Source organism: Fringilla coelebs (assembly GCF_963513975.1).
Source record: "Fringilla coelebs genome assembly, chromosome: 3".
NCBI classification, from domain to species: domain Eukaryota; kingdom Metazoa; phylum Chordata; class Aves; order Passeriformes; family Fringillidae; genus Fringilla; species Fringilla coelebs.
In genome coordinates, this window is record NC_140030.1 from 72,691,881 (window position 1) to 72,718,001 (window position 26,121).

A 26,121-nucleotide genomic window follows, 5' to 3' on the forward strand; every position below is an offset into this window, starting at 1 on the left:
TTCCATTTTGTTTCTTTAAATGTAGCTTTTGAATGAATTCAGGCTTGACTCTGGGAATCAGCCTGGATGCCTACTTAACCTATGTGTTTTTAACCATAGAACTTGTGCATTTTGCAGCTTCAGTCTAGCTGATGTCATTTTTATAAAACAATGCTGTCAAAGGTAACCCCAACTTTGACCTGTCCTTTCTTATGTTTGCATAGACTATATACTTTTTTATTAAAAGCAAATGCTTCAATGAGCTTTTAAAATGAGAAGGAAGGTAAAAAAGTATTAATAAGTATTAATAAGACAGCATTGACAAAAATTAGTGCAGACATGGAATGCCAGGAAGTGGTTTTGGAAAGATGGATCTTGGGAAAATATAAGGGTTGATCGTAAGGAGATGAAAAACATCTGCTGTACTGTAGTGTGCTGGTACAGTTCCCCTCTTTCTTTGTCCTGGGAGTAGAGTAGTTCCTGATTTTTTATTTTCCCTTGGTTGTACCTGTGCATCAGGTGTAGAGATGGTACTCTCGTGGGCAGGGTGGCTTCACTGTGCCCATAGATACCTTGCCTGTCTGAAGTTATGACCTGCAGGTACCTGCTTACCTTTTGGATGGGGCCCTTAAATCCAGTTTTGCCCATCCATCATCATCTGACTTTTTAAATAAATAATTAATACTTTTCCTCTGCTTATCCACAATCCACTTTGTCCAAAACTTGCCTGTTTTAAAGGCCAGTGGATAACCTATTTTCAGCTTTTAGTCTCTCCCTGTAGCCTTTTGACCTAGCTGAGAACTTGAAGAACGTATTTCATAAACATAGCAATAGATGCCTTCATGTTTTGGAAAACAAATGCTGGAATATGAGCTCAGCAGCAAACCAGTTGTTTGAGGCTTTGGAAAACAGAATTTAAAAGGAAGTTAAAAAAACCCAACCACTCAGCTTCAACCGTGGAGGTATTTCCATTCACAGCTTTGATCTGATTGAGGGTGGTATTAACTGAAATCAGCAGCTGCAACTCTGAATATTGACCTGCCTCTTATCTCTGAATCTGAATTGCTAGTAAAAAGAAATTTTTAAAAAATCCATATTCCATCGCTTTAGTCTTTAATGACTGCAATATTCATAAAGTAGGAATATCTTTTCAGTAATTCCCCATGGATGTTGTGCATAGGGGTTTTAATATAGGAGCTGTATGCTTTTCTTTAAGACAACAGACAAGAAGTGGTATCCTTTTGTTATGTTTACATGACAGTGTGCCAAAGTTACTTACTGTGATTTTAGGGGTTTTTAATGCTGAAGAAATTCATCTGTTTGAAAGATAAATTAAGAGCCCTTGAAGCAAATTGTGATGGAGTCTCCTGAGAACTTTTCTTACCGTCTTCAGAACAAGAATGGTGATACTGTTTATTTTGCAGATTTTCAAAACATAGTTTGGAAACTGTTTTTTTCAGTTGGTTTGAAAAGTCTGCTGTACAGAGCTTGTACTTGTTCATTTTATAGATGGAAACCATCCTTGAAAATTTGTTTAACTTAAATAAAGAAGAACGCTTTATAGATAAGTGTGTGCTGGTTAATAGAACTGAGTAAAGCCAGTAAAAGTCTTCCTGGAGCTGGTAGGTTGAAGTAGTTTTCAAACACTTCATTTCACTTCGTTGCTTCATAAAGTTCCTGTCCTATAAGTGTGTATATGTAGGTGTATATTTGTATTTATGAAAAGAGATTTTGTTTGTGTTTAATACTATAATTTTGAGGAAATTTTCTTATTTTAGGAGCTGTATTACACTGAGGAGAGGGCTAATGCTGACTGTATAGTGACCTGAAAATCTATTGTCTAGGCACTCCCCTCCTGTCCCTCTAGGCTGAGCTTCTGGAGATCCCCACTGTGCCCCTCTTTGCTCCCAGCAATCCCTGTGCCAGGGCCTGCTGCAGCTGCAGCTCTCAGCCCCTCGGGGTGCCTGTGCTCATGGGCTCCTGTGGGCAGGTGCTGCACGAGGTCATCTATTGTAAATATTTAAACAAAAAAACCCTTTTTTTAAAAAATTTTGATAAAGGTTTTTTAGGGGGTAAACACTCCACTGGTCTAGTTTAGAGAGTTTGCAAATGAACCTGCACCAGGACAGCTGGGGAAGGGAGCAAATTCCACTTGGGAGGTGTGAAAAGAGAATTCTCCTGCTGCCTTTAGAAGAAATGGGGATGCCAACAGGGCATGGCCTGGCATCCCCTTGGCAGAGCTGGGGTACAAGCCAAGTGGGCTGAAGATGGGACCAAAAATTTCATCTGCAACCTTCTGTGCAGCCTCAGAGATGCCACAGGGCAGCTTTTGGGGCACACCATTCTTTCCCACTCCATGGCATACAGGGCTAGGTTCTTTGCTCCTGGTGTAAGAAACTCAGCTTTGCAGTCAGCCCCTAGGGCAGGATCGGCCAGCAGAACCTGCAGAAGCATCTCTAGGAAAGAGTGAAACATTTCCACTCTTAATTGTACTGACTGGAAGAGCAGCCTGTGGGAAAGGAGAAGTCATGGGTACAAACTTCCTCTGTGGAGCAGAAGTCAGTGACTTTCAAAATCTAAATTAAATCAAGGAAATAGGTCTTTAATATTAATGGCTGGCAAAAATAAAAAGGCCTTGTCAAGCTGCAGTAAACAAAAGGAACAGTTTTCCATCTGCTGATTATATTTGAGAATTCAAATGAGGATTCTCTATCTTAAATGCCCTTTAACACCTGGGAGCTGGGAGGTGATACCTAAATATAACTACAAAGGGCTTCTGGCAATAGAAGCTTTTAATCTGATCCAGTGTTAAATGTAGGAGTCTGTTACCTCTCTGCCTGGAGTCTTCCATGTGTCCTGTGTGTGCAGTTCTCAGCTCGCTTCTCAGTGTAAGGAGCAGGAATGAACCATCCAGCAAATTTTTGCATTGCTGCTGACCAGAACTCCCTTGTTGCCATGTTACCTGAGTACATAGATCTGAAAAAAGTTCATTTTCTGGAAATTCAGGTCATGCTTTTTAGCAGTTCTTTATGCATGGGTTTATTCTGCTTGCTTGTTGCTGTGCATAAAAGCAGATATCTTTATACTGCTTTTATAAGGGAACGTTTAAGCTTTACTCTTTGGGGATTTAAAATCCTGATTTTTCACAAAGATGCCTTTTTGTATTTGGAAAGAAAGCTGAATTTTGGGAGAGAGAAAAAGGCTGCAACCTGTTTGAGGTAAAGACTTGTCTTGTTTGAAGTGGATCCTATAGGGCATTGCCTGGTTCCATTCTGGGTGTTACTGCCATAACCTTAGTTGGTTTAAAATGTTTAATTGTTGTACACAAATATCAACCTCTACTTTGCCTTACTTAGGTTTATTTTAGATGTAGATGCTGTATGAATTTACATGGCCATGAGTGGCACAGAGGCATCACCTGTGTCCTCCTTCAAGCATGAAACACAGTGAGTAATTTCATAGCAATCGCTTCTTACAGATCTCTCTAGCAAGAGGTTTGTTCTTTTACAGAATCATTTCAAGTGAATGAAGCCACTGGAAAAAAACTCTGGGATAATAAGCCATGATTACAGAATGAGTGCAAATGTCAGAGTAGCAGCTTTTGTTAGTCTGCACATTTTATTTACAGCTTAGCATCCAGTAGCTATTTTAAGATCTGCTAGTAATCAAGCTTAAAAATTGGGAATAAACTCAGTCCACAGATGTTCTCTCTACAGCCCTCCAAGAGGTCTGAATGGGTGCAAAATACCCTTTTGATTTGGTTTGATTTCTTGCAGCACAGCAGCAGGTTGCTGCTCTGTATGCAGGAAGAGGGATCTGTTTGATTTCAAGTTCCTATTTCTACCCAGATGATGTTTTTAATCCAAGGACTTTTCAAGGTATTTTTTAATAAAAAAGGATCTGGAAGTAGCAAATAGCTTTTTGTCAAACCTGTATTAATTAAAGGTCACCTTTGGCAGTCTGGTAAATACAAGGGTAGAAAATTACTACCAAGGGTCTGTTGTGCTCTGGTAGTGTGATCAACAGCACTTTTGTAAAACACTTTTCTCAACTTTTGTGCCACCTCTCTCCCTGTGCAGCAGGTTGTTTTTGAAGTGACCAGGGACAGATTCCTGTTGGCAGCTCTGTGCTCAGCTGAGCCAGCCATTTGTTGCTGCTAACAGGGAAAGGAATGCTGATCCTGCCTCCCCTCCCCTGGGAGAGTGTTTCTGCCCATTCCATAAGACAATATAGGGAAGGGTGGTAAAAACAAACCAACATAATAACCAACGACCCAAACATAGAAAGTGTTGTCACTCTTGGTAGCTGAAAGCCCTTTGAGCTTGGCTTAACTAGGTCATAAAATCAAGCCTTATATTTTTGTAAGAGAGACTGAGGTGTGAAATGCTCTGGTTTGCCTTTCAGTTGAGATGCCTATTGTAACAATAATAATAATAATAACTTATGCCAAAGCAGCCTTATTGCTATATCTAAGGCCAGCAGTGCCTGTAGTATCAAGAGAGGAAGAAGTAGGTGAGAGAGAAAAAAAGATTTTAAGCTTTGCATCAAGGTGTTGGTTTCAACATAAAGCTAATGTTTGACAGGGAGTTTCTTACTAGAAAGGGATATAACACTTTGGTCTAGGCAGTCTGGAGAAAATGCTCCACCCTGTGTGCAGTTTGTGCTTTGTGTGGCATGGAGCTCACCATACTGGTGTCAGGCTCTCTCCCAGCTGGTTTCAGAATTGTTATCAAGACGTTGCTCTTACTTTTCCTGTTGAACGAGTTATTTGAGAGAGGGGGGCATCTTCTGGTCACTGGTGAGGATCAGAGCTTCTGTCACAGGAGGAGCTTTGGAAGAAAATGACACACACACTCTCTTCTTGGTGTCTCAGTAGAAGAGATATTAAAAAAAAGCGAAGCAAAAGAGAAAGGTGCAAAGTGAGAGGGTGTGGAGAAGCAGATGCAGAGCTGCAGCTTAGAATGTATTTCAAAGTCAGTAATTCACAGTTTAAGGAAAAATGAGATCAGGCTATCCTGTGCTCTACAGCGTCAGCTGTAACCTCTTCAGCAGTGGTATCTGTGCCAAGTGCTCAGCTTCTGTCTGGATGTGACCTCTGGGAAGAGCTCAGATGTAGAAGACCAGCTGAATTTTCGGAAGTTTTTAGGACAGTTAGTTTTTAAAAATAAAATTTAGGAAGTTTAAACATCTTGAGAAACAGATGAATTTGAGAATTAGGAAATCTTCAGCTGATCTAATTCTCCTTTTGCCAGCTCTTCCAATATAACTTTGCTATAGTGAATAATTGCTTCCAGGCTGAATGTCTAGCTTCAACTGCCAGCCATTTCTCTGCTGATTATGTTTAACCCCTTAAACCATTTTTTCATAGAATCAGAGCTCCTGGAATATGATTCTGTCATTTCTTTTTCCCTTACAGACTGAGCCCTTAAACTAGGTGAGAAGCAGGTTTATCAGGTCACACATTGCTACAGCTCTTCCCTGAGCTGTGCTCAAGGCTGACAGAGGGCTGACGAGGGGTGAAGGTCCTCCTCTCAAATCCTGAAAAATAGGATGGGACCCCTATGGTTGTTACATGTGTAAGATTCCCACTGGTGCTTCTCACTCACATTGATCTGGGGCTTTGCAAGAAGGACAGCCAGGCAGTGCTCTGAATGATCCTGAGGGCTGTTGCATCTTCCTCAGCTTCCAGCAAATCCAGTGTGGCAAGGCAAATCAGTGTTGGGCCTATAGCTGCTTGTTTTTCTGGATGAAATCAGCAAAGAGAACACTGCGAGATGTCCACGAGCAGTGCTTGCAGGCAGCTGGTCAGAACTCTTGAGGGCCTGTCAGTTTGCTCAGGGAACATCCCAAAAATTGATTGTGCACCTGGGAATCTCTGTGGTTCCCATTTTACAGAGCAGGATTAGGTGCTGGAATGGATCAAAGTATTGTCACATCATACTGGTAAATCTTAAGAGGGGAAAGTGGAATAGGGGAGACTGACATACATAGCTCAATTACAAGCCAAGTGGCGCAGAGTGGATGCCAGGGGCCACTTCTCTCCCTGCTAAATCTGAAGTCCTTTATCAGCAAGGAGCAAGAATTGTCCCATTTTGAGCTAAAAAGGCAGGGTGCTTGTACAAGAAGAGGTTAGATCATGAACAGTAAGGAGTATATGGATAGGGAGTTAATTCATGCCTGTTCTTTAACAGTAGTGAGCAAGAAGACAACAACAACAACAACCAAAAAAAAAAAAAAACCCACCAAAAAATCAACAAAAAAACCCCAAAAAACCACACCAAAAAAATCCCCAACGTTATACCAGGTTTAGGACAAAAGCTCTTCATATTGTTGAAAATTCCTCCATGGATGTGATAGCCCTTTCAGTGGAAACCAGGGCTGTAAAACATGCAAATGTATAAGCATGCACCAGGAAGTTTCTACACCAGAGATGATGGGAGCTTGAAGGGCAGGTGGAGGTAATGCTATTTGGTTTTAATTCCATTCCTTTGGTTTTTCCTTAGGCAATTGTTACTGGGTTATTAAACCCTTTGGTCCATGCTGGCTCATGATTTCCACCTGAAGTGTCCTGAGGCTGGACAAACCCGTGGATGCACTGAGCACCTTTGGAGCACAGCAGGCAAGAGAAGACAGTGCAGCACCAGGAACGTGCCAAGGGATATGCCAGGTGAGCACACCCAGGAGGAGTGAGCCAGCAGCTGGTATTTAATGTGCTGGGTGGAGAATCTCATCTCCAGCTCTCATCTCAAATTACTTTTCTTGCTACTTACAAAATGGTGTCCTCATCCTCTCATATAAAATTGGAAGATTTTTCTGGCTGATTTTTAAATTGTAATGGAAAATGGCTGCAGACAGTTTTTAAATTTCAGACTTTCTACACTGAGGAATTATGTGGAAGAAATGAGTCTGGAAAGGATTAGTAAATTAATTTTGTATTTTTTTGTGAATAGCAGTTTAGTGCCTTTGGGGACCAAATTCTACATGATTTAAAGAATTTTATTCCTATCCAAAACTGCCACAGACATAGGCCCATAGAATTTGCATTTTCAATAGTCTCTTAGGTAGAGGATGGCGTCTTTGACATTCTGGTTCTTTTCATTGCATGAGTCCCTAAGGAGAGTCTTTGAGAGCTTCTGAAGAAAACAGGTAATACAGAGCTCTGAAAGCATGCCTTGGGATTCGCAATTAGCCTGGATGCAAAGATCTTTGTGCTGCATTGGAATTTTGACCTTCGTTAGCAGTGCCTGGGGAAAACTTGTACGAGCTTCTGGATATCCTCACCTGGCACAAAGGAGGTCCTGGTTCAAGGTGGGGCACCCTGGGCCTCATTGCTAGAGAAATTATGACAAAAAGGGCAGGTGGCTTTTGCCCCTGGGAGCCCCTGCACTGGGGGATTGGTTGGAACCAGCCCTGCTGTTTTGGCTCATGCCAGTGCTCTGGTACTTCTGTGATCCACGTTGTATGGGTTAAACCCCTCCTGGTAATGAAGCTGAAGATGTGTCCAGCCTGTGTGGAGCAGAGCTGAGCCTGGCAGCAGTGAGCAATGCCCTTGTAGCAGTGACCCTCAGATGACTTTCCAGGAAGATTAAAAAAAAAAAAATAGGAAAAGCATTCACTTATATATATTTGGCTAAATAAAAAGCCATTTCATGGGGGGCACAAAGGGTGAGCCCAAATCTATGTGAGTGGAAGGTGACCCTTTGGCCTGCTTGCTTCAATTCAGGCTTTGCCTGAATACTTGTACTAGGGGAGGCATGGAGCCAGCCTGGCTCCCTGTGCCTGTAGAGGAACAGTCACACACAGTGTTACTGCTGCTGCTGTTGTCTGAAGAGCTCTGTTATTGTGCTGGTGCTCTCTGGTGGGGCAGGGGAGGTTACCTGACCCTCACAAGAAAGATTTGGGGGGGGGGGGGTTGTACATACAAAAGCAGCAGTCTGAGCCCAAGGTATTCCCAGAGAAAATGCTCGTCTGTGCAGGATGGTAATTTCTGTGTCCACCTATGCATCCCACCCTGCTGCTGTTCTATCTGTAGGAAATGTCCTTCCCTTTCCCAGCAGATGGACTTGGCTTCCCTTGTGGGTAGGATCAGAGTCGTGTATCCTGTTGGCAGCTCGGCTTTCTTTGACTGGGTGCCCCGGAGCATGAATTTCCTTAGGAAAGCCAGAGATGGCAGCAAGACAAGTTTACTGCTCGTTCCCTTGTTCCAGTTTCCTCCTTTTGGCAGAACAGGATTGGATTTTCTTCCTCACTATTATTATGGGCTGCAAAGAACAGCTCTTAAATTAGCCCCGAGGAGGTGGAAGGGTAGAGGAATCGCTGTGGGGAGTTTGGTCTGACGCATGTAATAAGCACAAGCTCTACCTGATTCGACTGATGAACCCTGTCATAGGCACAGCCCTCTCCCCAGTTTGTTTTTGTTGTTTTAATTAACTTTTGGCAGCCGTGCCAAATGCAGCTCCCACGCCTTTTCCCAAACGCTGCTGCAATGTTACAGTGAAGTTCTTTGGCCACAGCTTGGCTTGGGAGGCTTGGGTCCATCCGAGGAGCTTCCTGTGAAACTCAAGGCCTGTGTGAAAGTGCCTAAATATCCCCCAAGAGTGACCCTTTATCCTTCTTTCCTAAAACACTCCTGGCTCCATCTTCTCCCTGCTGCTTTGAGCAGCTCAGAGTCCAACAGCTCTGCTGCTCTTCCCACTTCTTCGGGACTCATTTGGCCAGAGATGCTCCTGCTGGAAGGGCAGAGTTGGGCTCTTCAGCCATCCAGTGTGAATGTGCACCCATGGGGATACAGATCCGGTGTGTGTGCCCCTGTTAGCAGAGCCTCTGAAGGCTGTCCCTCTCTAGGGGAGATTTCTCATCAGCCCCAGGGACTGTGGAGCAGTTGCACAGCTCCAGCTTGAGGGGACAGACACCCTGGAGCACCTAAGCTGGTGGGGAGGGGAGGGAAGGGAAGGCAGCACACAAAGCCCATCAGTGCCCTGCAGCATCCTTGGGCAAAGCAGGATTTAGGTCACCTGCCTAGGGAACAGTTTGTGCTCTGCTGACTGCCTCTATCACACAGGCCTGAGGTGCTGACAGGAGAGAAGGGCAACTTTTGAACCCCAGGAATAACTTCCCTTGACTTCAGATAAGGTGTTATGGTTTGCTTTCAGTGAGGGAAGGGAGCCTTGCAACCACCCATTTTTACAGAAATCTGCCCCAAGGAGGTGGAGCTGCTCACACATTCCTGGGTGCTTCAGCCTTTGCGTCGAGCCCCAGGGATCAGCAGCCACATCAGATCTCATCCACTGCGGATTTTCATTATCCACATGAAAAACTGGGTTAAGCTACCTCAGGCAAAAAGAAATCCTGCAGGCTACTGCGAGGCTGTCATTGCTGGAGAGGCTCTGGCAGCTGGGAAAGGGCACTGCTTTCGTGCAACAATGAACCTTTATAACTGGGTTAGAAATAGCTCCTCGCTGTTCGGAAAGAAACAGAGGAAATTCTTCTCGCTCCCTTTCTGTTGCATTTGCTCCTTTCAGGTAGCATAAAAGCCATTTGGTTATTTGCAGCACAGGAGCAGACCTGGTTGGGACCAGGGGCCAAAAAACCAATGAGACAAAAGGCAGGGTGAGCACATGGGGAGGGAGAAGAGTAAGGTCTGGCATGGCTGGTGGTTAAACCCGAGGCACAGGAATGAGGCAGGGTCCCAGAGGGATGCAAGACAGCCTTTCCAGCTCCCTAGGGTTTGGGCTGTGGCAGGCCAGCTCCCTTGCAGCCAGGTTGTGTTTGGCATCTGCTCTCCCTTGCTCGGAGGGAGCCTGGTCATCAGCCCTGCAGGCTCCTCTTTGGGGAAGCAATCAGGCAAGAGTCCCTCCCAGTGCCTGCAAGCTGTTCATGATCTGTGATTTACCACTGGCCTGCTCAACCACCACTCTGTATTGAAATTTGGTGGTGATGCTACTGGAAAAATCACAAGCAACAGATCATATATGCTGGCCTGTGGGAAAAAGTTCCTGAATTTGTTTTGCTTCTCACACATGAGCAGAAAGCTGTTGCTGGCAGCCACTGAGTCACTTGAATGTCTGTGCTTGGTGTGTGTTTGTGTGTACTTGCCCCAGGCCAGTGGAGCTTTTTTTTGTTCAAAAAAGCAGCTTCTAAAATCACTGTATTGCACCATGCATTGAAATTGGCTGCTGTCATCTCGGGCAAGAGAGTGCTGCTGTGCATGGGTGATTGGTTGAAACTGTCTATGGCCACTTTGTTGCACTGGCCACCAAAGGGCTGATGTTTAACAGCTGGTCTGAGTCCTACTGAAGAACCTTTCAGATCCTCCAGGGTCACCTCAAGCTCCTGGCTGCAGTAACAGGTTTTCTTTATTAAACATGCAAGTATTTCTTCTATTTTAGTGAGTTTATTAAGCCTGACTTGCAGTATTTAATAGCACTACTTGCTCAGCCTGGCTGCAAACTGTGGGTGATCATCCTTGACCAATTTCATAAATACTTGGCATTACCTGATGTCTGAAAAGACAAACTGTGGAACTCTGCAGTGGCACTTTGCAAATTGCTTTTCTGAACAGAGCAACAGAGCTCTACCTGTTCAATATTCATTACAGGATAGGAGTGAAAAAATGTGATTATCTGAACACAGAAACACTATGCTGATGTTATGCCAAGCTACTTGTTGGGATGCCTCTCTTCCACCAGAAGTAGCTGCGTGTTTTAGGTGGTGCTGAGTTGTTGGGCACCATAATGAAGAGGACTGAAAAAAGATGAATTGGGATGTCAAGGAGAAGAGCAACACGCATACTCTGGAGGAACACCAGCAGGTACAGAATTACATTTTTCTTTGCAAAATGTTGGATGGGGCCTTTCCTCTGCGGGTGGGTGTAAAAACAATTGCTTATGCTTGGAGACCAACTTCTCTAGTGCATATGTCCAAGATATAACCATGCCTACTAATTCATGTGTTTGTCTTTATCTCCAACAGTTTCAATCTGAAAAGGCTGGGATACTGATAGACTAGTAGGCAATGAACTTTTCCAAATCCTGAGAGTGATCTGCAATTTATTCGAGCGTGGCTGCCTGCAGATGCTACTCTTATTCACAGCAAATAAACGTCTCTCCCCTCCCTGCTTTCCCTCAAACCTTTCCATTTTTTGGAGATTATAATTTGGCATCATTTTAGCTGTCTGTTTCTAAATTTTGTGTGTGTCCAGGAGAGATGAAAGAGGTTTGCTGCGCTGTTTCCTCAAAGGCGTTGAGACAATGTTGCCATCTTAAATCCTGCCTTGTTGCCCCTGGGGAGTCTGAATCTGGCAGGAGGAATATCTAACATTTCTTTTAAGGTTGCAGTCCAGCCCTGAGCCATAGAAGTAGAATAAGGAGCATGTTTTGGCTTATTGCACTGAGTGTTTTCTCCGAGGTGCAGCTGGTACCAGCTGCCTCCAGGCCAGTGCGGGGCTCGGCTGCGCGGCGGGAGGTGAGTCCGTCTGCTCAGGGGAGCTGATTCTCATCCAAGTTTGTGGATTGCCAATTCCCCCGGAATCTGAGAACCTCCACTGCTGCTGCTCTTGCTTCTTTGATGAAGGACAGACTGCAGATTCCCAGGCAAAACCTGTGACAGGAAGCATAATCTGCAAAAAAGCCATGGTAAAATGCATGCCAGTATTGCTGGTGCAGGTGTTCCTGAAGAATCCTGCCCAAGCCCTCACCTGGAGAAGTGGGAATATCAGAGAAGCGAGAGAGGTTTCTGATTTCTCAATTCTCATCACCTTTTGTCTATTGATTTCTTAAACTCTCATTCCCAAGACAAAACTGTGGCTGTGCTGTAATCCAAGGAAACTGCTGCATGGAGACTGTCTCTGAAGAGAGAGAGGAGATGGCTTTGCTTTGCAGGGGTCTGATGAGATGCCGTTCATTACTGCCTGTAAAGGGCTTTTTCAAATCTCGGGTGAGGGTGCTTTAGGAGAGTCTGTGCTTTGACTTGGTGACAGCCTGGGGTGTCCTTCTCTGCAGTGTCTGTGAGGTGGCAGTTTCATTCTCTCTTTTCCTCTCTGGAGACAGAGGGGACAAGTGGAATAGGATATTGGAAAACACTGAAAAAGGGCATGTTATGTTTGGCTTAATTAATAAAGACCATGCTGTTGGAATTAATTGCAAATTCTCCTGAGAATAATTTCACAGGAGATTGAGTTACTGTAGGCCCTGGCCTGATCTGAATGGATGGCAATGTTGTAAATGACAGCACCAAGGTAACGTGTGTGTCTGCGTCAATCAGATCCTGGGCTCCATAATTTCATAAATTAAATTCCTTTTTTTATTCAATTAGTGTGCTAAAGATGATTTGCATTGCTTCTTGTACCTCTGATGGCGTGGCCTGATCAGACAGAGCGTTAGCTCAGGTCACGGCACATCCAGGGAACAAAGCGCTGTGCTGCTCTCCAGCCGTGACAGGGAACAAGGAGAAATCCTCCCTTGGTTTATGGCACAGCTGCATGTCTCAGCCGGTGTGCAGCTGGTCTCGCTGCAGGGGCAGGTAATCCTCTCCTGGGGTGCCTCGTGCTGTGTGTGCCCAGGAATGACGGAGGGAGGCACCCGTGCGGGGCCGTTCCTGTCCCGGGGAGCCCTGCTTGAGCCAGGGTGCGGCCGTGCTGATCCCTCGCCCTGGCGCTGCCCCCACACCTTTCCAGGCTCTGCACTGCTTTGGGATGAGCTGCAGGCACGTACGGTGCTTTGATCGCTTCTTGAGCGTGGATGTGACGTCTCACAGCAGAAACTCGTGAGTTCCTCCCCTGCTGCTCAGCAGTGACTGCTGTGGTGCAAAAAACAACAGCAAAGGAGAAAAGGAATCTGTTTCTTGTGTGAAGGGGACAGACTCTCTTTCAAACCAGCATTAAGGGCTGCGAATGCAGCTACTTACATGTTGGAAAAGTTTCTGAGATCTTGGCTGTGTTGAACAGCCAGAAACTCTTGCCTCCCCTTTTGTGATACTAAGCAACTTCAGAAAAATAGTCTCCTAAGGACTGGGCCCATAAAGACATCAAATGGGTCAAGGGGCTTGTTGCCGGTTGTTTCTGTTAATGTTTTGTTTTCCCTGGAATTCTGGGTTTTTCTTAGCACAGCTTAGGTGCAAACTAAATTCCTTCATGTGGAAAACCCAAGATGCTCTGAAGAAACACCCTGAGCAAATCAGACATGGCAGCCCGACAGAGCCTGGCCAGAGGTCAGTGTTGAGCCACACTCACACACCTGGAATGCTGGGCAGCCTGGTCCCAGCAGAGCCTTTGCAGCCACAGGGAAATGAGGGACACAGCCAAGGCACGGGGGACACCTTTATTGTGGCTGTTGGCAAAGACTGACTGCAACCCCACTCGTGTGTTCCCCTGCAAGGCTTTGCTCCCTTGTGGAATGGGGTTTAAACCAGCTCCTAGCAATTTACTGACTTGGAGCTGTGAAACAGCAGCCACCTGCAGATCACACGTGACTGGTTTTGCCTGCAAATGGCACTCATTTGGCATGCAGGCCATGGGTTTGGTGGGTACCCCTGGTGGTACAGACAATGCTCACCAGGAAGAGCCAGAGCAGTGAGGACAAAGGGCTGGTTCTGTTCAGCGCAGATATTCGAGAGCTGGGACAGCTCTCCCTGTCCTTGTGTCCACCCTGCTCTGCCCTGAGGTGGCTGGGAAGTGTTCCTTGTCAGGGACAGAATGGCATGCTGGGGGGAGACAGTGGTCCCCTTTCCTATGTCTGTGTGCTGACTACACTGAAAGGCTTTTTCAAGTCAATTTTTTCTAAAGAAAATGCCTTTGTCTCCCGTGGCTGGACAGAGATGGTAGGTTTATGATTCTGATGGTCTTAGAGTGTGAACCTGTAACTTATCTTGCAGTATATTCTCTACATCCTTTCACTTGGGCACCCAGAGCATGACCAAATATCTTCCCCACATATTTCAGAAAAGAACAAGACAGGAAAAGCAACGGGTAATATATCTGACTGTATTTCAAAGTTGTTGATTGTAAACAAACTTTGTTGAAGAAATAAAATCACATGACAAGATATCAGAGTGATACTATAAACCAATTTTGTTATTGTTGCCACACTTCACATTTTTGGAACTTGGAATTCAGCTAATGGTGTACAAAATTTGTAAAAATTTATTGCAAGCGTGCCTTTGTGTAGAACAAAACTGGTGTCACAAAAGTAGTTCCCTGTCCCGTGCAGAAACACAGCTGTGTGTCTCTCACTGTGAAGAGGTCACACACCTGCATTTCCTGAAAGACTTGGCTGTTATAAAATTGGTCTGAGAAGATTTTTAACAAGAAAAAAAAGTAATTTGCAGTGTATATTTTATCTCTGTAATTTATGCTTCCAACAGAAATCTTTAGAATTATAAAGAATATGGAACTTTGCAACAGAACCGCAGTTGCTGATGGTGTGAGCACAGCCCAGTGGTCTTGAAAGCACTCAGCCAGCTAAGGCCCATCTTCGCAATTGGAACTGTCACTGCATTTGATGGAATGCAAGTTGCACACATTGAAAAATAAATGAAAACAAAATGTCAGTGGGGAAACTCCTTCTCCAGAATCCCCATTGTTCCTGTTTCTACTGTGGTGCTTCCACAGTCTGTAGCTTCCATGCTGTGCTGACATGCAGCAGTGCTGTGACTCCAAGGCTGATGACTACTGAACACGTATAGCCTAAGGAAAGGCATGGAGTGAGGCCAGGGATGCAGCTAAAGCAGGGTTTGTGTTACTCAATCAGCTGTGCAGACTGGTTATGTTAAGCATCAGCCTTTTCTTCTAATTCAAAGGTAGCAGGAGAGGGGGGTATACATGCTGGAGTGATGAGAGTTAGAAGGGATCACCTGGCTCCTCTCTCTTCATGTGCCCATCCTCTGAACTTTCCTCTGCCTCCTCAAACCCACTGTTGCCCTTGAACTCCTCCTTGTGTCTGTGTCTACATCCCTCCATGCTGATTAGCCAACCTTCACAGGACCAGATTAATCGCTGGCATAAAACCTGAGTTTTCTTGTCTCTAATATCACCCCCAGACCATGAGATCAAGCTATTTTTTATTTTAGTACTGAAATGCCAGGCAAATATTTGGTTTATATTCAGGTTGCAAAATAAGTCGGAGAGACCTGCAAACTGTTTTCCATCAAATGAGCAACTATGTTTCACAGAGACATGCAAATTGTTCAGCAGTCACGTTTTGCAAATGCCTTGACACAGATTATTTGAGAACAAGACCACAAAGTTACTTTGACACAAGTGGGTTGAGGTTCTGGACAGCTGAACCTAGTGCGCTGTGCTTTGCTTTTAAATTTCTAGGCTTTTTGGGGGGAACTAGTGGAAATAGGTCAAAATGCTCTGAAGGCCAGAGCACACTGTAAATACTTGAAGTGTGAAAGCATTTGCCAGTGTGTTTGTTTTAGAAACAGAGTTGCAAGGGCTGGGAGCAAACTGCATAGGCCTGGAATTTTCCCTTTCCTAGAAAAACTTCTGAGACCAACTTGACTATGAAGTCTGCTTGTCCAAGCAGCTTGGATTGCCAATTGTGATCTTGTGTCTCCCCAGCTTTTTTCCCCAGTCAGGTCCTGCACATCATGGTCCTACAGCACAGCACTACAGTCCTCTCCCGCTGGGCTCCTCACCCAGGGCCCCCAGGCATCCAAGGCTGTTCAGATCCAGCAAATGATGCTTTCCTGGGTCAGGTTTTTGCACTACACATCACGTGGACCACCCTGACCTCCAATACAAGCAATTATTACTTCACAAGTGTGATACAAAAGGGATTTACCACTTCAGGCCTTTTAGCGATACCAAACAGCTGTTCACCAAACCCATCAGAGTGAAAGGGCTTCAAAAACAAAGAAAAACACAAAGAAGATCCCCAGACCCTGTCAAAGGTCTCTCTATGACAGCAATGCAGAGCTGAGGAATATTACAGCCATGCCATTTGGAGCAGTGGGTGTGGTGCTGCTGAAACCTCTTTGGGGTCCATCCAGACCTGCTGGGACAGCACTAACGGGGCAAAGCAGACAACACCTTCACAGTGATTGCAATCAGAACAGCCAGCAGAAACAATACCCTGTTTCAACTGAGATGAAGCGCTACAGAAGTAAACTGAAGGACCAACTCTGTGTTGTCAACCCTTCCAGACTGACCAAGAACCTGCAGGATGCTTTGGATGTGTTCTAAGTGCAAGGAATGAGGGAAGCAAAGGAAAGTGTGGGGCAGGAAGCTTCTCCAGGGCTAGATTTCCAGAGAGGCAAGGCTGTCACTCAGAAGAAAAGGAAGAAATCCTTTTTATAAAGCACAGCTGTTCTCAGCTGTTTCCCAACAGTGAACTGATGATAAAAAGGTGCTTCCAGTTCATGATGCTTCTGGGAAACAAAGATAAGTTTAGGAAGAATTGCAACAAGAATGAATATATATCAAATAGCACTGATGACAGGCTTGCTTTTGAATAGATGATGCGATGTGTTGGTGCAAGCATCCTAGTTAACAGCAGGCCAAATATATACCTGTTTTGGGTTTAGAGTTCCTTGCTCTTGTGAAACTGTGAACAGGCCTTCGACACTTCAATGTTTTTCTCAGCCAGACTGAGATGAGCTTGTTGTACAAACAACCAATCTTACATCAATCCGAGCGCGAAGGAAGTGCCATGGCAAACTCCTAACAGAGATGGATGGAAGACTTCATATTCCATCTAAGCCTCAGTGACTTTTCTTAACTCAGTAATTATTTGTCTAAATTTCACACTGTTTACTGGACTATTGCAGAGCTTCAGATTTTCTATACATCTCTTCTAAGTTCCTCTAGGCCTGCTGGGCTCCTACGTTTTATCAAATTTTCTCTTACCTTTAGTGCAACTTGGTTTTAACTCATGCCAGCCTGTATGAAGGAACCTGTGCAAAGCCCCACAGCTCTTACTTAGGAGGAAATGATATTTGGCATACTTTCATTTCTAGTTAGGAAAAGTGCTTTTGAACAAGAACCAAGTCACTGAAAACACAGAACACGGCCTTAATCAGCAGGAGTGCAAACTCCACTTTACAGTTTCATCACCCCCCTTATCTGTGCTGTGCCTTGGCGTCTGGTAGGAAAGGAAAAGCTTTGATAAGCTAATGATGTCTCACGAGTGCTGAGGTTGTTGCAGCACTTTGCAATCCTTGCTTGGAAAGTACCAGAGATGCACAGAATTATCAGAGTAGTGTAATCCCCCAATCCGCCCCTTGTCAGTGAAATCAGCTCTACCACAAGCGGACTAAGGCATGGAAGAATGAGATACTGGAGGCTTCTTTCACTACTCACTAGCTCAAGACAGACTTCTAAATAAGTGTTAGAAAGAAAGTAACATCTTTGGGGAAAAAAAAAAAGGCCACAGAAATATATCTGGAGGTAAAGAGCAGGAATGCTGTTTTTGAGTTGCTAAATTCAATTTTCTCTAGAAATTACCTGAAGAAAACAAAGTTGTACTTCTATAAATTATGATTCCTAGACTATAGACTTGTATATAGAAGGGTTGGGGAGAGAGAATAGAAACAGAAAATGGAGATGAGATTTCTTTAAATTGTGCCCTATTGTCAAGTGTACAGATGGACTAAAGTAAAAAGTGGCAGAATTTCTGCAAGCCCTTGAAGCATTTTTCAACAGAGACAACAGCAGAAACCACTTCCCAGTGGCTTCTAAGCTCTGGCAAGTGTGGCATTACACAATGGGAAAAGAAATGTTTTCCAAGAATGGATCGTGGCACAACAGACATTTCCTGAAAGTACTGTGCATAGAAGGTGGTTGGTATGTCTTAGGTGGTCTCGGTTCTTTGAAATAAAGTTTGCATACCATGAACAAGTAATTATCGGTTTTTAGAAGTACAGTTCTAAACAAGTAAGTATCAGTTTTTAGAATGTCAGCGAAAATTCAATTCAGCAGGAGAGAAAGGAGCTGTGCTGTGCTCCCTTCACTCCTTCAGTGTTGAACTTTTTTTCCTGAAAAAGTTGAGAGACATTTCTCTGTGACTTTGTTGGCATTTTGACTGCATTTCACCTACTGCTAAGTTCTCAGATCTCTTACCCAGATTGTCTTACGGCTACAAACAACCCAAACTATAATTTCACAAGCTATTGCACAACTAGACACACACGCACTACAATGAGCATCCTTGCACTACTTTGAGACTTTTCTCCCCCCTTTAATTAGGGAGATGCTTTAATGTTACAAGCAGGTGGGGAACCAAATCTGAGTAAGCCAGTTTGCAGTAAAGGAAATAATCCTGCACAGGCTGAGCTGCTGTTGACAAACTTTAGCCTTTTAAAAATTGTCCTATATTTTCCTCAATTACTTTGCCTTGGTTGTAGTAACAGAAAAAGTGCAAGATGCTTTTTCAACAAGGAGAAATCTTAATTTTCCCCAAACCTATCCACTTCCAGTCAATAAAAGGAGAAGATGAGGGGGAAGATTCATCTGTAGAAATTAGACTACGCTTTGGTGGCTTTTGCTTGTTGGCTTCAAGAGCCAAAATTCAGGCATTTTACATACAAATATATATAAATATTTTTCTTACTTATGGAATGTTTGTGCATGGTAAGAACAACAGTTCCAAATGATGACGGATGTTTAAGGCTAAGAAAATGAAATTCATTGCAAAGCTATAAGTTTGTTTTCCTTTTTCTCCTCTACAAAGGAGACTAAAGCATCTTCCCTGTAATAGTCAGCCACTGTGTAATCCCCCGTCAACACCAATTCTAGGGAAAACTACTCAGGACCCAGTCCCTGAGGCAAAAAGCTAGGATCTCATGATCTGAGCTCAAGTAATCCGCATAATTAACTGCATACATTGGTGAAAAATTAAATATTTCAAGGCCTCAGGCCTACAGCCATCCAAAAAAAGAAAAGGCATTTTCTGTATGGGATGGCCTAGATCCAGGCTTTTAAGCATACATCGTTATGTAACAATTGGCCAAGGGCTCCACATTTATCCCAGGGGCTTACAGTGTAGCTGGAGAGTGGTCTGCCTACTCCTCAGAAATGCCAAGTGGCTCCAAGGTGGTCTTGGAAACCATCCCATGTCTGCTGGGGGCATGGGTATCCTGCACATAGCCCAGCATGGCATGGGAGTGTATGGAAGCTGGACTCTTCATTTAAGCCATCCCATCAGTAAAGTTCCAGCCATACATTTCCTTACTGCCCCAGTTTCAACTACCATATAAATTTATGGGATATAATGAGCTAGCAGGTACATTTCCTGATCCAATCTAGGCTGGCATTGTCTGAAGCAGGGAGCAATAAGAACACTCTGTGAAATTTCCTGAAAAAAAGAAAAATATAGGTTTATATTGCTGAAGATTTATTTTTCATGCTTCAGGCTAGCTGCTGTCTCCCTTTGTATACTTACAAGACTGACAAGAACCAGCTATCAAACACACTCAGTCTGAAAAGGGGTGGTCTCAGTTCTCTGCAGGGTCAAGAAATTCTGACCCTGGGGTTCCTGTGCAGCTTGGCATTGTCAAGAGCTACAATCAAGTAGCCCTTGCACAAGAGGTACAATTCCACCCCCTTCTTTTGTGGTTAGGAGGCCTCAGTGCACAAAGTTTTGTCCTTTCTCCCATGTTTCCCGGGTGGAGACCTTGTGGACCACCATGGAGTCAGCCATGGCCATCCCCTTCTCTCCTTGCAACCAGGTGAGATCTGCCCCTAGGTCTATGCCAAACAGTAAGACTTGGGTGGAAACAGAAAGCTGTCAGTGCAAGGAAACTCCATGGGCTAGTCATTAATTTACTAACCCCTGCTGGATTCTTCCTCTGTTATTATTTACATGCTATGCATTTGCATGTCAAAGAATGATGAAATCTGAGGAGTTTCCAAATTTATGTTAGTTACCTTCTATTGCCTCTTGTCAGATAGATATGTGTAACCTGGTAAGATTTACACTGATCATTCACTCCATTCCTCTCGAATCAACTCAAGTCATTCTTTGGGAGTAAAACTTTTCAGGCTTGGGTCCTCGAATCAACCTGGTTTTCTGCCCTGTAAGTTAATGCAATTCTGTTTGTGCCCATCACTGCTAACCTTCAGAATACAGAGTTTTTTGATGATTGAGTTGTGGACTGAAATCAATAAAGTGTAGAGGGCAGGGTAGTAGTTCCCCTCAGTATTGATTCCCTCATTTCAATCATACCTCTCTCTCAGCATTGTTCTCTGAAACTCCAGTGGCTTTCAGATTCCACAAGCACCAAAACATGGCCTTGACCAAAAGCTCACGATGATGCTTGTCCTCTACAGTGCCACTCAGAACAGAAGAACTCTTTGGGCTTGCTCTGTTTTAGCAAGGTTTAAGGTTGGTTGCAACTGGACTTCTTTCCTTTTCTAAGACACAATGCTACGTTATTTTGCTAAACATGTAATCTGCTTAATTACAACTACTGTGACAAGCCCTGAACTCTACCAAAAAGAATTCCTACAGAACACCCCACAGTGATAATGGGAAACACTTGGCTATTTGTGACTTATTTCTCCTGCCAACTGTGCGCCAAACAAAATTCTAAAGTGGACCAAAAAGGTCTTGACAGTTACCAAAGAAAAAGCAAGAAATTATTGTTTTTAAAACTTTAACAGTCCATTACATTAGCTTTTTAAGCAACATTTAAGATACAGTTGAAATAAAGAAAAAATATAGTTGGTATATTTTGATTTCTCACCTGTACACTGACCGTGGCAGTTAAGATGTGAGGCAGTATTACTTACTGGTTTACTCACTGTTAATTACAGTAATTAACAGTAATTAATACTTAGAGTATTAGTCACTGTTTGTGTAAAAAAATGTTTCATTGTGGTTAAAAACAAAAATCAGTGTAATGTATTTGTCATTTTAAATTCACTAATGTACTTGGTTTCTCCTACTTTTCCTGTGTTCTAACTGGGATCAAATTGTCTTGTGTTACATTAATAAAAATCAAAGGGAAAAAAAAAAACCCCACAGAAAGAAGAAATCATGACTGGTGCTCAGTTCCTGGCTGCCTGCCTGTGAAGGTGGTGTTTGTCAAGATGCCTGCTGCAGTGTCCCTGCTCCGCCTGTCCCAGCGGAGGACAGCAGCAGCGACGACTCGCGGGACGGCAGCCGCGCTCAGCCACAGCCCACGGTGCAGCCTCACTGGGCTTGTCCCGGAATTTAGCGACTCCAAGGAAGGTGCAGAGTTTCCTGTAATGCCCATCTAGGACTGCTGAGCCGTGCCAGCTTCTGACAAGCTCTTGGCCCAAGAAGAACTTTACAAGATGACCCTGTTCAACAAATAGCATTGAGATGACGGCTAATTTAAGTCTGTTTTCGGTGTACAGATTCCCACAGGGCATTCACATACGCAATTTTGTGTCAGCTTTTCCAGTGGCACTTTCTGCATGAGATGTTTACATCCAGCTGATACTAGGAACAAAGTTTGCACCTCTCTAGTGGCATCACTTGGCATTTTTGGATGACAGCACTGGTGGTGTCACAAGTTCCTTGCTTTGCCGCTCCAGGTGTGGTATCTTCTGCTTTCCCTCCAGCCCCAGCCTACGCCACCAAGAGCAAAGCATCAATGGGTGGGTGAGGTGTCCTCCAAGCCCAGAAGCTCCTTTACAAGTCTTTCACCAAACTGTGCACGGCTGTACCTTGTCACATGGTAGGCCTCTGACATTTTGTAGAGGATGTAGGCATTATTTATAGCGATGCTGATGGCAAACCAGAACACTTGTTGCCAGGTCTTGTTTGGTTTGTGAGATATGAAATACCTAAAAGCCAAGAAAGGAGGGAAAAACACTGTTCAGCCAAACAATTGCAGCTGGGATGCAAGAAATCATCCCAGACAAAGATCCTGCAGTCCCAAAGGAGAAGCAGTCATGGGACTTTACACCTGGTTCAAGTATTATTTAAAGAAATTTTGTACAAAGTATTTGACAGACATTAACAGCAAATTTGCACAATTTTGGACATTTCTGGTAGTATGTAAAAGGGCAAACCTCCTTGCTCTCAGAAGCAAACTTCAGCAATAATCTCACCTCTGTATCACTCCATGTAAATAAGAGTACTGATAAATATTCCTTGAGCTCACCCATGACAAATATCCTTGTGATAGGAGATGTAGGTCTGAATCCCTTCAATTTGTAACTAAAAAAAAAAGCCTCAGTCACATTACATTACAGTTTTAGGAAGCTTGCTGATGCTTCTCCTCAGATTTACTGTGAGCAAAGGATGATTGCTGCTGCTGTCAACAGTAGGTGGGAGGATGTGGGGGTAGAGCGAGAGCGTACACTGCTGGTAGGTGGACCACAAGGCAGAACTAGAAAGGACTGACATCTTTATATTTAGGTTCTGACTAATTCTAGGATTGCCAGAATATTCTCTCTTCAGTCATAAGATTTCCCATTCTCCCATTCTCCTATTTTCATTTTTTTAGTAACCATTTAAATCTACTACCCCAGCTTTCTTCCACATTGATTTCCTCAGACCAGATCCCAACATCATTCTCCAGTGACCACCTCCTCCTCTTTCATATAGTCTACTGAATTCTTGCTGCCTTCCCCAGAGCTGGCTTGAAAAATCTATGCTTTTTCTCTCTTCTCAATTTCTAGTTCTTGAAATCTTCTGTACCTCATTGCTATTCCCACAGCCAAGCTTCACTACTGCTATTCTTACTCCCTGCTGTTCCTCCCTGCTACATTAAGAGCTAACACTGAGGACACCAACTGGAATTCAGGAGCCAAAAGTTCTACATTCTGCTCTCTCTTCGTGTAGATCAGCTTTACATGCAGAACTGAATGTCTTTTCCCTTCTGGTTGCAGGTGACGCAAATATCACCCAGACAGATTATCAACTAAACACCAGCTACTGCTAGAGGTGGAGAGCTGAGCTAGCCTGAGAGACTTGTGGGGCTTGTTCTAGGGAGGCTCATCCTCCCATCACTTCTTAAAAGTCATTTATAACATGCAAATGACATGTCTCAAAATTTCTTTTTTTCTGTCTGATGGATGGGTAGACAGAGCCCAACCAATACCAGCAATGCGGTTCTTGCTTTGTGCAGAGCCAGTATCTGATCTTTGATTTAAACAGAAGTTCAGTCAGAGAATCAGTGAAAGCAGCATTGGGCCCTCAGATGCAGCTCAACATGAACAACTCAAACCTTGCAGCAACAGAGAAGGTGTGAAAGAAGTACACACAAACATGCACATCTTCTTACTTACTTGCTGTATTTATCATCATATTTGCAGATATAGCTAAGGTGAGCAGCAAAGGCTTCAACTGCCAGTGGGCATGGAATTTCTCCGCTTTTTCTCTTAATTATAACTCCTGCATCAATTAGAAACATAAAAATTTTAAATTGACACTGTAATTCTAGCCACTGAAAAATATGTTTTCTATATATGACTTATAAAATAAACATTATTGACAGTTTTCCTCCTAAAGCTGGAAAATTAACTGTAACAGAGATGCTAATTTGATTTCTTTTCCCACAGGTAGTACATTGAACAAGTGGAAGGGGGATCATTTTTCAGTTGGAAATAAAAAGGTGTTAGACACAAACATCTTTACCATATATTCAAAGGAACCCACACATTCCTGTAGTCCCACAGTAGCCCCCTAGAGACAGTATTAGTCTCTCCTTTTCTGGGCCACAAGAAGTTGTGGTCACCTCTAGAGCAGTAACTTGCTGTTATATGCTTTGAATTCTGGAGGTCCCAAATTAGTCCCGTGAAATTAAATCCTTTGCTTATCTCCACCCACGGGGGCCAGCAGGGGACCTTCTCTCCACTGGGTGCCAATTGACACAGAGAAGAAAATACAGTAAGAAGGAGCCAACTGGCTGAACTCAGTGAAGACAGAAGAGAAGCTGGCAGGTGACTGTGGTCTCAGAAATGAAAAGCAGCCTGGTTCCACCTGTGGGGAGCCAGAGCTCAGAAGTACCCGTAGGTTGCTCACTGGAGCTGAGCACACGTTTCTCTGCCTGCAAGTGCTGCTTCCTGTCCTGCCTGGACAGCTGGCTTCGGTAATTCAGCTCATCATAGGGAATGGCCATCCTGCCTACTCCAGAAATCTGTGGAAAATCAACAGGCATCACCCTGCAGCCTTCCACCAACCACTCTTTGCACAGACAGGTGCTAGAGCAGGTTATTCCAGAAATGGGCTCCTTTCCTTCATGTGGTCCGTCTTTGACCTGGCCCTATCCAACACTACAGCAGTATTTGTAACTCCAGTGTCTTCCAAAGAAACTCCCCAAGCTCTTTCCTGATGTATTGCTCCTGGAGAAAGGTCCCTGTAGGAAGGGTGGGTCAAACAAACTTAGAGCATAGGAGTCTGTTTCCTAACTTTTGATGTTATGCCCCCACAAGTTTCAATTGTGGGCTCTCCAGGGTATGGAGCACCACTTACTCCATGGCTATGGCACACTCCCCAGTGGGGCTCCTTTCTCTCAGGCACAACACTATTTTGTCCAGGTCTAGAGAAGCACGGGCTGGGTTGCATCCTTTCTCAGCATCGTTTCAGTACGGGTACAATCCTTGGCTTTCTCATTTCTCAAGCTTTCAGGAAAATTTCTTCACCTTCCTTCCGCCAACTCTTTTACAATCAGCCCTTAAATGCTACTCACGTTTTGATTACAGACTTCACCATTTCATTCCTCCAGCTGGAAGTCTCATTCCATCCATTATCTCTGTCAAGCCCCCTGTGCTGTCCTAGCTGGCAGGCTCTATTTTGAAGCTAGTATGCGACACACTAAATGTCATGTTGCAGCTGAGCCATGCAGAAATTTATTTGGGGTGTTTAAAGTCTGATTTTTTAAGAGTCCAAAATTATATTACCTCTGAATTGCTCAATACACTCTCCTTTCACCTCTGCCTCCTCAAGCTGGGTGTAAATGTAGCCCGAGGAGTGGGGGGAAAAACCAATCAAACAAAAAAATTTCTTCATCACATTCATGTAATTATTGTAGTGTGCTTTTGATTCTTTTAATGAGTCCTACACATATCTAGCCAGCATGAGGTAAAAAGAACTGATACACCACCAGCCTGCTGCATTAGTGCTGCAAAATCATTTGCCATCTCATCAGGGCAAGTCAGGGAAGGGTAAGTATCACAAAATCACCTTCTTGTATTTCCTTTGCCATTTGCTTTGTATTCATAATCTTTAAAGGAATGCATTGCAGTGGCAGAACCATATACTCCCTATTATACTCCCCATAACATTCCCCTGTTTCGAGACTATAAATAGCTTTATAGGCATACTATTTTTAGCCTTTCCTAGGCTTGTTTCATAGCCATAGCCCACCTTCCCAGGGAAGACAACTGCCAGAGCAGGGTCATTCCTAGCTGCAGGTCTCTGTGGCACGTGGTCCTGAGCTGACTCATCGGCACATCCGATGAGCCATTTCCCCTCCTGGTCCTCCCCCAGCACTGCTGTGTTCCCATGCCTGGCAGCCCTCCAGGGAACACACCACCTGCACTGCAGCCACAGCCTGCCTTTGCTTCCATGCTGGAAAGGCTGTCGACTGCCCACCTCCATCCTGTTACCACAGAAAGGCATCACCTTTTGGGGTTCTTTTAACCCTTTTTTCATTTTAATTAAAAATTTTAAGCTGCATGCTTGTGAAGCAAGGCTTGAGAAATACTACCTCAAATGAAACAAGCCAAAAAACCAAAGATTTGCATATGTTTGTTTCCTTAAAACACTTATCCTAAGCCTATCTAGAATCATGCTTTTTTGAAAATGGGAGTCCCACTAAGACCAGCACTTGCACGCATCTTGTCAAACCCTGAGATTTCATAACAGTGTAGAAGAAGGCATTGCATGATCCAAGTGCTATCTGGCTTTTTATCAGGACTTTGATTTCTTACAGTTCTTTATTGGAATTGCTGACATTCAGCGTTGTACAAGGTCTGATGATCGAGGTTTTCCTATTGGGGTCCTCCAGCCCCACCCCCAACATCACCATACTTGGACACAACCTCCTGGCTCTAGTCTCACGAAAGACACATGGAAAATGTAAGTTGAAACCCTAAGCTTATCCCTTCTGAAACATGCTTTTTAACATGCTTCTTTCAGGTTTTCCAATTCTGGGGCAATATCACAAGCTGATTTTTTCCTGAAACTGGACTGTCACCAGTCACCTGTCACTGCAGCTTCTCCTGGA

The 26,121-nt window shown here is 44.0% G+C and overlaps 1 protein-coding gene across 1 annotated transcript in view; it reads right to left on the reverse strand.

The window, feature by feature from the left end:
* Positions 1–21,534: 21,534 nt before the first annotated feature.
* The window catches only part of PGBD5 (piggyBac transposable element derived 5), a gene marked incomplete at both ends in the record, with an annotated part of 59,604 nt that continues 55,017 nt past the window's right edge, over positions 21,535–26,121 (reverse strand). The window contains 2 exons of the mRNA XM_084202503.1: positions 21,535–21,730; positions 23,180–23,285. Coding sequence (XP_084058629.1) covers positions 21,535–21,730; positions 23,180–23,285 — 302 coding nt within the window. The remainder of the gene's footprint in view (positions 21,731–23,179; positions 23,286–26,121) is intronic.